The sequence below is a fragment of the Ictalurus punctatus genome, chromosome 15, assembly GCF_001660625.3.
Source record: "Ictalurus punctatus breed USDA103 chromosome 15, Coco_2.0, whole genome shotgun sequence".
NCBI classification, from domain to species: domain Eukaryota; kingdom Metazoa; phylum Chordata; class Actinopteri; order Siluriformes; family Ictaluridae; genus Ictalurus; species Ictalurus punctatus.
This window is the reverse complement of record NC_030430.2, coordinates 15,097,323-15,109,351: the sequence shown is the minus strand read 5'-3', so window position 1 is coordinate 15,109,351 and position 12,029 is coordinate 15,097,323. Positions and strand designations below refer to the sequence as shown.

The window sequence follows — 12,029 nt, the reverse complement described above, 5'->3', positions numbered from 1 at the left end:
AAAACGATGCTTGTCTGGAATGACAAACTGACGACGTCAGGCTCTTTAAAGACATTTAAAAGACAAAAGAGGCCTTGCTGAGATCTTAAGCAAACACACACACTGCCAAAGAGGAGCTCTGAGTCCTATCAACCCAGCAATACGCCATTCATCTACAATCTGTGCACCCTCCGTCTATTAATCTGTTTAATCTTTTTCTCGTCTGGGATTCAGGTGGGCGTCAGGGCAAGATGCCGGTGACGGCGTTTGAGGCCTTTGACTTGGAGATGAAGAGCTGGACGCGCTACCCATGCATCCCAAGCCGCAGGGCCTTCTCCAGCTGCGCCGCCACAGAGCGTGCCTTCTACAGCCTAGGTGGCCTGCAGCAACCCGGCCCTCACAACTTCTACTCTAGACCACACTTCGTCTCCACTGTAGAGGAGTACGACTCTGAACAGGGTGAGGCCTGCTCGCTTCCACACACATACATACTGTTCAAGCATGCACCCTGTCAGCACTGTGGCAAGGAACAGCTCGAAGCCGTTTATGGAGCTCTGCTCAGTTTGCTCCTCTCATGCAGTGTAGACCTACATTTAGGCGGAAGCACAAACAAGCAGCAAAATTTAAGCATGAGACTGTACACACTACTTAAAACTATAATTTATGGAGCCACAGCTGTGGCAAATCAAGCTAAAATTTAAAGCTACAGTGTATATATATATATATATATATATATATATATATATATATATATATATATATATATATATATATATACACACACATATATATATCCTATAGAATAATTTGTTCCTAAATAAAACATTCGTGAGCTGCTGTGAGTCACCCTGACAATCCAGTAATAGGAGTAAACAGTCAGTGTTCTGTCAGGGATGTCTGGTCTGGAGGGAAATTTGTATGCATATGCAAGCTCATCACTTTAGGCATAAAAGAAGTCATATTACACAGTAACAGGGAAGAGCCAATAGCCAGTCAAGGGAGAAAAAGTGTGATAAGTGTGAGAGTCCAATTGAGCTAGCTAGCTTAAACTAGGTGTCAAGTATGTTATATGTATATATGCATATGTGCTGTTTATGATTCCACAGAATAGCCACAGATACACGTCAGCAGTACATAGAAACTGCGCTGGTTCTGTCAGTCACATCTAGATCTAACCAGCTGTTTGCAGCTAAAAAAAATAAATAAGCCATGACAGTAAAGTCAGTGTGCATAATAACTTATTTTCATAACATGACAGCAGATAATAATATCCCAAAAGTCATAAACTTTTAGAATGTACCAAAATGTGTAGTATCATAATAAATAAATAGTGTGCCATTTGTCCCGCCCAGTGCATGGTGAGTTTCCTAGTGCAGCATGCACTGCTTGAGCTTCATCTTTGTACTCCATGTGCTTACGTCTGTTTTGCTTCTGTTCTACTCCAGTCTCCGATCCCGTCCTCTCATTAATGTGTTACCAGATTGTGTCCATCTGTTTTACATTAAGCCTTTAATTAGTTTGTCAGTGTATGCGGTGCTGTTTTGTTGTCTTGTTGTGAAGTCTTATCATGCATTTGTCTAAGTCGAGACCTTGCTTTCTGCTTCCATGTTTCTTGGTTTTGGACCCTGCTTGTGTTTTCATTTTCTGATCAAGGATTATCCTGGTTTAATGTTGCCTACCTGTGTTCTGACCCTGCCACAGACCATGACTAAGATTTTCAGATTCACCGTGATCAATCTAATGAGCTTGCATACTTGATTCCTGCATCTAACCAAATGTTACATGTATTATGTTAGTACATCTCTGATGTCACAATATAAATCAAATTCAATTGAATGTCTTCAGTGTTTATTAATATTATTTACCGTGCACATATAGTGGACTGTTGTCTCATCCAAGGTGTATTCCCACCTCGTGCCCAGTCCCAGTCGTGTACATTTTTGTCCCCTACATTTACATGGACAGCAGTAATGTAATTATTGACCATATTTTGAATAAGACAATATTGTGATTAAGGTGTTTACATGAGTCACTTTTAGAATATTCCTTTCATGTTCAGGTTTTACATGTTATAGAACATAGATTGAATTTCACGTATCAACATACAGTTCGTCTTCGTTATGGCACCGTGTACAGTTTTGGATGTTTCATTTTTAATTTTACGAAAGCTTCAAGTCCAGTTAATTATTTGTCATGCTATACGTGCAAATAGATGACTGCTTGAAACCGTGGGCTGCGTCCCAAACCACGTACTTACCTATTATATAGTAGCCAAAATACATGTATCTCGCCTACTATATAGTAGGTAAGTACACGGTTTCCGACGCAGCCGTGCTCTCTTGTTTGCCGTTAACGGTTGAGCACTGCCGTGTGTGAAAACTCCCACATGATGTTAATAGTGTGATTAAGGTGTGTACATGTCTATAATGCACTTCCATAATGCGACTAAAATAGGAATACTCCACACATCTTAATTCGATTTGTGTTTACTTCGAGTATGACTTTAGTCGGATTAAGGTCATCAAAAATCACTGTTTACATGGTAGTTTCTTATTCAGAAAACCTTAATCTTATTATCTTAATATCCGATTATTGTTGTCCATGTAAACGTACTGAATGAGAAGTCTAAACCAGGAAACAAAGAATATGGAAATGAAGAAAACAAAGCTCAGACTTGTGCTGCCTTGGGAGGTGTGATTACGGTGTTGTGTATGTTCAGATGGTTTTGGGTGGGAAAAATGTGGACAGCATGAGAAAACTTAGTGGTTGTTTTGGGGTTTTTTTGTTTTGTGTGTTTAACTGTCCAACCTACAACTGTACAGAACAGTTAACCTGCAAAATTACCATTTAAATCTTGTAATCAACACATTCATATTGGCGGCTACGATGACTTTTTGTTAATGACATGTCTACAATTTGGAAAATTGGGGCTCATAGAAAAGTATTATTTCCTGAGTAGAAAGTATGAATTTGTGGTGGCATGAATTGGCAGACTTATCAGGAACAAACACAAAACAATTGCACACAATTGGGCAATAGAGCAATGACAAGGCGGGGTGGAGACAAAACTAGAATTACAAATGCACATGTCAATGTAAATAGAAAGTCACAGGGAGGGAAATCAAAATAAATCATGTACAGCAATCTCTCTCTCTCTCTCTCTCTCTCTCTCTCTCTCTCTCTCTCTCTCTCTCTCTCTCTCTCTCTCTCTCTCTCTCTCTCTCTCTCTCTCTCTCTCTCTCTCTCTCTCTCTCTCTGCAGAATCCACCAGCTGTTGGTGGCACTATGCAATATGACGGTGTGATATTGATATTGTAATATGTTACAAGTATGGTATACAAGTATCACATAAGCCTAATATCACGTAATCACTTTTATAACACTGACAGTTCCAGCAATTATTAAAATTTTTCTTTAGTTCCTTGCTAAATAATAAATAATAACAAAAGATTAAAAATGTCTTGCCATATGCTTTTGCCATATCACCCACCAATGTTAGTCGACCAGTTTCTTTTGACCTAGATTAGAAATTGAAACTGATGATGGTCTAAATAACGCAATCCTGTTAAAATCATGCTGAGTCTTAGTGAGAACCACTAGAGCCTTTATCTGTGTCCCATGAAGCACCCTTCTGTATAGCCCTTTTATGTTTAATGTGAGTGTATGGCTTCTTATACTCATGCTAGTCTGTGAGATTTCGCACTTTGTGCTTTTCTTCTGAATGCTTTGTAGCATTTAATTAAATTGTCATTTCGCCGAGCATGGAAGATGGCGTGCCTGTCACAGGCACTATTCGCGAAGGAGTCGACTGAGTTTCACCGACGAGTTCCAAAGAGAAATCTTTCACATAAAGCGGTAGACCCCCTGTGGGCTGTCAGCCCTTATTACCAGGAAATGAAATGTGTATTTGCTTTAAAATCACCTATCTCTGTCTTCTCATTTCTTTTCATTCAATTGGTGTGTGTGTGCGTGTGTGTGTGTGTGTGAGAATACGTGTGGACTCTGCAGATGGTAATCTCTTCTGTTGATCTGAAGCTCAAACTAAACTCTCAACTCATATGAGATTCCAGCTTGCTTATATTAAACCTTTTCAGGTCTTCGGCATGCACCATTATCCTTGTTGCTGATTCGGTCAGGGGAATAGAAATGACTATGAATGAACAGCAGAAATGAAAATCAATAAGGCAACGAAAAAGCTATCTGAATTTGAAGCCTGAGAGGACTTTGTGATCTTTTTTTTAACCATACTGTGCAGTGTCCAGTGTCAGACAGACAGTGTAGAAACATTTCATTGTTTAAGGTTGAGTAGATTCTTTGTCAGTGAAACTGTGACATGCTGGAGAAGAGAGGAGAGGAGGTTGCAGGGTAGATGCAGGTCATCACCTGCTGCAATGTACATTATAATACGGAGCATTTGCATTTTTAAATCACGAAAACTCACTGTTACAATTTGTGCAGTTAATGGAACTCTTTGAGAAATCTGAGATGTGTGCAATTAATAGACTAGACAGTAGCGTGAGGGGTCTGTGTATGGTTAAAAGGTAATCGGTAATTCCATTATCCCATTACCTATTACTGTGGAGGTTTGCAGAATGTAGGTGAGTGTAATTACCAATCCACGGATACATGCCAGCTCAATTACACTTTCCTGGGTGTTAATATGCCCGTTCACCACGCCAGTGAACACATGTAACACGTATGAATATGTGAGTGTATATCCTCATGTACACATTTCTCTTTTCTAAACCATGCTATAAGTTTACAGAATTGGATTCTCTTATAGGTTGTTTATGCCAAACATTTTTTTCTGGAGTGTTTGGCCCCCAGCATCAGCGCACTAGTCATTTTATCAAATGAGCAAAAGAAAAGCCAGCAGCCTTTCTCTGTCTTTCTCTCCCCTGCTCCCATTTCAGGTTATTTGGTTAATTACATGCACAGAGTTTCTCTCCTGGGCTCTGGATTTATCTGAGATGCATTTCCCTGCAGCTTAAAGCAACCGTGCTTAAAAGCTGGCAAAGATGTTTGTTAAAAAGTAGCCCTGCTGCCTAGCCTGCTGTTCACTTCACTGTGGTTAGGGCAAAGCTGTTCAAAAGATCTTATTTGTTTCTGACATCAGAGGCACTTATACTGTACTATAGCTCTATCTTATCTCTGTCTGTTTTTAAAAGTTTAAACGCTTTTTCCAGGTATAGTTTTCAGACCCTTTTTATTGATATACTTTCCTTGAGGTAACTCAGTTTTTTTTTTTTTTTTTTTACCACTATTTATTTACAATGAATGGTTTTGATCATATTGTCATCAGCATCATCATCATCATCATCAGCCAGTGCTTGTTCTGATATGTAAATCCGATCTGGTCTAACACTGACTACGTTTACATGGACAGCAGTAATGTAATTATTGACCTTATTCTGATAAAGACAATATTGTGATAAAGGTGTTTACATGAGTCGCTTTTGGAATACTCGTTTAATGTACCCGTTTTACATAGAACATAGATCGATTAACGGCACACGTCATTACATCCCCACGCCACACCGTCCGACGCTCACTCCAGAATTTCACGTATCGACATACAAATCGTCTTCGTTATGGTACTGTATACAGTTTTGGGTGTTTTTATGTAAAATTTTTATGAATGCTTCTGAATTCAATTTGTGTTTACTTCGAGTATGACGTTAGTCAGATTAAGGTAATAAAAAATTGCTGTTTACATGCTAGTTTCTTAATCAGAGTATTGTCTTAGTCGGATTAATATTGGATTATTGTTGTCCATGTAAATGTACTGAATGATACTTTCTAAAGCAAAATTAATTGCTTAATTTAATAATGACACTGACTTCAGTGTTTTTTGTTTTTTTTTAAGTGAAATATCTTTTAGTTAAGTGAAGTTTTTGGTTACTTTACTCACATCCTTTCCTGTATATCACTGACTTCCTCAGGCTAATCTGCAGGGTCAGGGTTTCTGCATCTGTAGTCATTTCAAACGCCCTTTATATCCCAGAAATACTTTCTCAGTGGACCTGAGCTGATCCCTACAATTCAGCGCCAAAGGCGTTCATCTTCATGTGGACCTCAGATCTGGCTCCAACCTAGTATATTTCACTTCATTTCATTTTATTTGAAACAGTGTCTGTCTGTGTATGTGCATTAGATAACGAGAGATAGCGAGAAAAAGATTCATCATTGTTCGTCGAAAAAGATCCTTCATTGTTCGTCGAAAAAGATTCTTCATTCTTCGTAGGTAAAATAGCACAAGTCTATTTCTGAAGTGGGCTATGCCAGCAGAACACTCTTCTCCTTCTGTGCTAAGCTTATGCAGACAGTTAACTAAAAGACTGGCACTCAGAAAGCTGAATAATACAAGACCTCACTTTTCCCCAAGCACTGACGTGAATTGAATATTTATGCTAGCTATTACGTTCTGATAATGTTCCCTGCAGCAGTGTTTTACATTTAGTACATATTATTCTACATTGAAGGCAGACTGCTTTATTTATTGAATATCTCTGTCCCTCACAGAAATGTGTAAGTCTTTATTAGCTACAAGCAGGATTTATATTTGGCACTTATTTATTACCTAGCGTACAAGTCACCTAAAACATAGTACGTTCTATTTATTCACTTGGCTCTCCTGAATTAATTTGTTCATATTAAAGTCAGAAATATGCCATGTTGTAATAATGCTGTCAAAGCAATTTTCAAATCATGTGCGGTTGTTGTTTACCAATGTCATACTGACTCGGCTCTGTGGGAGGACAGGTATTAACAGTCAGCAGGGGTGTGAGGCTCCTCCTATAGGGAAAGGTGCTAGAGGTTTGGTCCCACAGGCAGCTGCTTTTCCCCTGTATTCACACGGGGTTAACTCTTAAATACAGGTCGTGTGGCCTGCTGTTTGTGTTTCTGTTCATGTCAAGTTCAGACCAAACACAGTCTGATAGTCTTTCTCGAGATTCTCTGCACCTACACATTGTAGCAATTTGTCCTACTTGTCCTACTGTTTCTCTACCTTCTAGCCCCTCATTCTGTCCTGACATTGCAGCACCCACTCTCCTTCTGAATGTGTGTGTGAGAAGGAAAGAGAACGGGAAATCGTCAGTGGCAGTCTGCGCATGACTGAAACCGTCATGAGTCAAGTCTAGAGAGTGAGCCAGAGTCAGAGTGAGCTGAAATATTACAGTGCTGCCCTCTCCCCTCCATTTCTGTCTGCTCACACTGATACCGCACTGCGCATTCATACACACACACACACACACACACACACACACACGCACACACACACACCATGCATGCACAGAGAGATCCACAGTTATCCACAGTGAGTCATGGGTACTTGCATACAAGCTATAACCACTCACCAGCAAGGAAATCAGGCTTAGCATAATATTGTCCACAATCAGAAATACAGTAGTTTAGAGTGAGGTGGGACTGGAGAAAATGTTATTGTAATGATTATTATATTTCTTTCTTTACTGAGTTAGCCTATGTTCATGCTAGATGCTCTTTATATAGCATCACTATTCACTCTGAAAACTTAGTGGCTTAGTGGTCAGCAAGTTTGCCTCTTAAAGAAATAGTTCCAAGGTTCGAATCCCACATCTGCCCTGTGCGCAGAGTTTGCAAGCTCTCCCAGTGCTTTGGGAGTTTCCTCCAGGAAAAAACTCCTGTTTCTTTCCCCAGTCCAAACACATGGTTGTATGCTGATTGGCATTTCCAAATTGTCCATAGTGTGTGATTGTGCCCTGTGGTGGTGTCCAAGGTGTCCCCTGCCTTGTGCCCCAAGTTCCCTTGGATAGGCTCCAGGCTCCCATGTGACCCTGTGTAGGATAAATGGTAGACTATGGAAAATGGATGCATGGACAAAGTGTGTGTGTGCATGCATGTGTGAAAAGAGAATGCATCATGCTATGTCACATCATGCCAGGCTGTCATTGATTCTTTTTCTATAACAGTAAGCACTGTCATGTTTTATTCCTCTTATACCATAGTAATTTGCACTCGATGGCCAAAAGTTGGTGGACACCTGATCATAACACCTCCTCTTCTGGGAAGGCTTTCCACCAGATTTTGGATCGCGACTATGGGGATTTGCTCATTCAGCCACAAGCTCATTAGTGAGGTCAGGCACTGATGTCTGGCAAGAAGACCTGTTGGAGTTCCAATTCATCCCAAAGGCATTCAGTGGGGTTGAGGTCAAAGTTCTGTGCGGGCCACTCAAGTTCTTCCACACAAACCTTGGCAAACCATGCCTTCATGGACATCACTTTGAGCACAGGGGCAATGTCATGCTGATACATGTTTGGGCCCCTTAGTTCTAGTGAAGGGAAATTGTAATACTACAGCATACAAAGACATTTGATACAATTCTTTGTTCCAAATTTGTGGCAACATTTTTGGGAGGAACCACATACCGTATGGATGTGATATGGCCATAAACCATACAGTGGCCATATAGTGTATGTCCATAAAACAAGTTAGGTCTTATTTTCACTTTCTTTATAACAGGTAACGGCTTACAACAGCTTATAACAGCTATAAATAGTTATTCCCTCACCAGTCTCTCATCTTCTCTCTTGAGGCTGATAAGAAGGAAAAAGTACAGCTTGTCATGTTAGTGAGAAACCGCATAGAGCAAAGTGCTCTGGCCTGAAGAGACTCCCCACAGTAGAAAAAGTAGAACAACAACTTTACTCCTAAGCATTGACTGAGGTCTTCTATCATAAATATTAAATACATGTCTCCAGAGTAAGCTTTATACAATTTTTGGTTGTTAAATAACACATTAAACAAAAAATCTGTGTATTGTAAGCAGGGGCACCGCTAGGGTTTATGGGTCCGCTGGCTAATTTGAACTCTGGGCCCCCACCCCCCAATTATCTTTTCTTATTGCCACATGTAAAAACAATCATTATCAATAAGGATAACAATCAGTGCGTATTCAATAAGAGACTATAAAGAACTATGTTTTAAAAATTTATTAAATTAACTGAAATTATGCATTTATAACGATATACAAATAACTATATATACAGTACAAGTAATTAACACCCTTGTACCCTCAGTCTCCTGCTCAAAAGAAATGCAGTAACACAATGATATCCTATTGGGACCTTAAATCTGTTGATGCCACATTATTCTCTGCTTCCATTGCTTCCTTTTCAATTTCTGATGTTTTTGAGATCTCCTGTCCTTCAATGATACTCTCAAAATACCACTCTGTTATTTCTTATATTTTGCATAAGCATGCTCCTATTAAGATTAAACTGCAGTAGTGACTCCAGTTCTTTAAAAAAAACCTGACTTGGACCCTACTGTTCTTTCTAATTTTCGCCCTATCTCTAACTTATCGTTCATTTCCAAAATACTGGAAAGTACTGTTGCCTCCCAGTTTCAATCTTTCCTTGCTCAAAATAATCTCTTTGACCCGTTTAAATCTGGCTTTCGTCCTCTTCATAGTACTGAAACTGCCCTTGTAAGGGTTGTCAATGACCTATTATTTTCTAGCGACTCTGGTTCTCTTTCTATTCTTCTTTTACTCGATCTTAGTTCCGCTTTTGATACTGTCTGTCAGGACTTACTTCTCTCCCGCCTCTTGGATATTGGTGTCACAGGTGCTGCTCTTTCCTGGCTTACTTCTTATCTCACAGATAGACAGTTCTATATATCTATGCAGGATTATAGGTTGCCTACTGTATCTTTAAAATATGCTGTCCCTCAGGGATCAGTTCTTGGACCTCTGCTATTTATTATATATAATGTCTTTGGGTCAAATTATTTGCCACCACGGTTTCAGTTACCACTGTTATGCTGATGACGTTCAAATCTATACAGCTTGTAAATCTGCTCCCACTCTCCTGACTGATCCACTATCAGCATGTGTCACTGAAATAAAAGAATGGCTTAACTCCATTTTAAAACTTAACATGGATAAAACTGAGATCATTATTTTCAGAACATTAACACTTACTAAAAATATCCTTTATGACCTTACTTGTGACATTGATAGTACTCTCATTAAACCATCAAGTACTGTAAAAAAAAATTCAGGCATCATCTTTGATCCCTCCCTCACCTTTAAAGCTCGTATAAACTCTGTTCTTAAAATTGGTTTCTTTCACCTTCCTTCACATTGCTCGCCTCTGTCCCTTCATTAGCCTCAAAGATGCTGAAACACTGGTTCATGCATTTATATCCTAACAGCTTGAGTATTGCAATGCGCTCCTCATTGGCCTACCTGCTAATTCTATTGCTAGGTTGCAATATATTCAAAACTCTGACGCTAGACTTCTTATACATACCAAGCGCTCAGCTCACATTACTCCAATCCTGTCTGAACTGCACTGGCTACCGGTTTCATTTCACATTAAATATAAAATAATTCTGCTTACATTTAAATCACTTCACGGTTTGGCACCTTGCTACCTTAGTGAACTGCTTCTCCCCTACAACCCGTCCTGCTCTCTGGTCCTCCGGGCTCGGACTCCTCTCTGTCCGTTGAGCTCGTCTCTCTACCATGGGTGGCAGGTCTTTCAGTGTAGCTGCACCCAAAATCTGGAATTCACTCCCGCTGACTCTTCACAGCATCACGTCCATCTTCGAGTTCAAATCCCAATTAAAAACGTATCTGTTTTCTCAATGTTATCTGTCCTAATCTGTTGCTATGTATTTTTCTCAGTGACTGTACTATCTGTACTGTGTATTTCTCTTCTGTGTTTGATTGCTCATTGTTTTTCGCATTTTGTGTTTGTCCATGAATGTTCCTTGTTTATGTGCCATTGTATTACAGTTGTAAAGCGTCCTTGAGCTCTGGACAGGCACTATATAAATTAAACATATTATTATTATTATTATTATTATTATTATTATTATTATTATTATTATTATTATTATTATTTACTCTCTTTCTCTCTGTCTCTCTCATACACGGACACTATAGAAACTCTGTCTGGATGTCTTTATAAGCTGTTGACTTGTGATTTCTTATTCCGTATGTACCAAGAACAATGAACTTTACTATTATTATTATTATTATTATTATTATACACTGAGTAAATAATAAGTGAATAATAAATTCTCATGAATTGGACATCATTACAACAGTTCTCTCATAAACTCACTTGGGACAATTAAAGCAGATTTGTATGATTTCCTTGAATTTCCATCGATTCCTCACAGAAAGCTGTTTCAAGGCTTCGGAAAGCTTGAATATATACAGGACTGGACTAGTTTTATTGTCACTCATTCCTTTTAAGTCCTTTTTGAAGCTCGATGCACCAATACTATTGCACGATTACGTGGAAAAACATATATTCTAGGTTATATTGCGTTCCAACTTCCAAGGATAAACATCGGGGTGAGTAACTGATAGAATTTCTATTTTATGTTAATTGTAACAGCTTCAAATGGGCTAGCTTCAGAATCATAACACAAAACAGGGAACAGAAATCACCTTATTTTTTGAAAAACAGGGTGACTAGCTGTCTTCCTCGTCTTGTTCTCTCCTCTTTTTCATGTTTTTCTTTCCTCTTTTGGTAAACCGATTGTGTCTACTCCATCTCTTGCTATCTACCTGATGCATGTAACGACTCACAACTGTGAAGAACGTCTTAAGGACACACACACATGCACTTGGCACAGTCTGAGTGCATTCATTATAGCATGCTTCTTAACCCTCTTACCCCTTAGTTCCCACAGTATTATGTCCCACGACCCTATATTCCACATAGAAACAGCACGCCAACCCTGAGTTTCCAGACCAAAATTGGCCCCAAAAGCAACATTTTAATTTTAACATTTTTAGGCTTTGAAACAACTTATAATAATGTATCTGTGTAATATTACTTTGAAAATGAAGCAATTCAGTGTTTTTACTCCACTTAGAGCACAATTCCTAACTAGAGAAATGATGAAAAATGCTCACAAAATCCTTATATTCATTTAGAAGTACCATACGAGCATCAGCGTGGTCAATGCCTTTGAATAAATTCAAGTAATAAATAAATAAATAAATGAATGAATGAATGAATGAATGAATGAATGAATGAATGAAT

At 38.9% G+C, this 12,029-nt stretch overlaps 1 protein-coding gene across 1 annotated transcript in view; it reads left to right on the top strand.

Annotated features, from left to right (window-relative positions):
* The window catches only part of LOC108276312 (kelch domain-containing protein 8B), a 128,553-nt gene that overhangs the window by 83,555 nt on the left and 32,969 nt on the right, over window positions 1-12,029 (top strand). Inside the window, exon 5 of the mRNA XM_017487890.3 lies at window positions 214-438. Within this exon, the coding sequence (XP_017343379.1) occupies window positions 214-438 (225 nt within the window). The remainder of the gene's footprint in view (window positions 1-213; window positions 439-12,029) is intronic.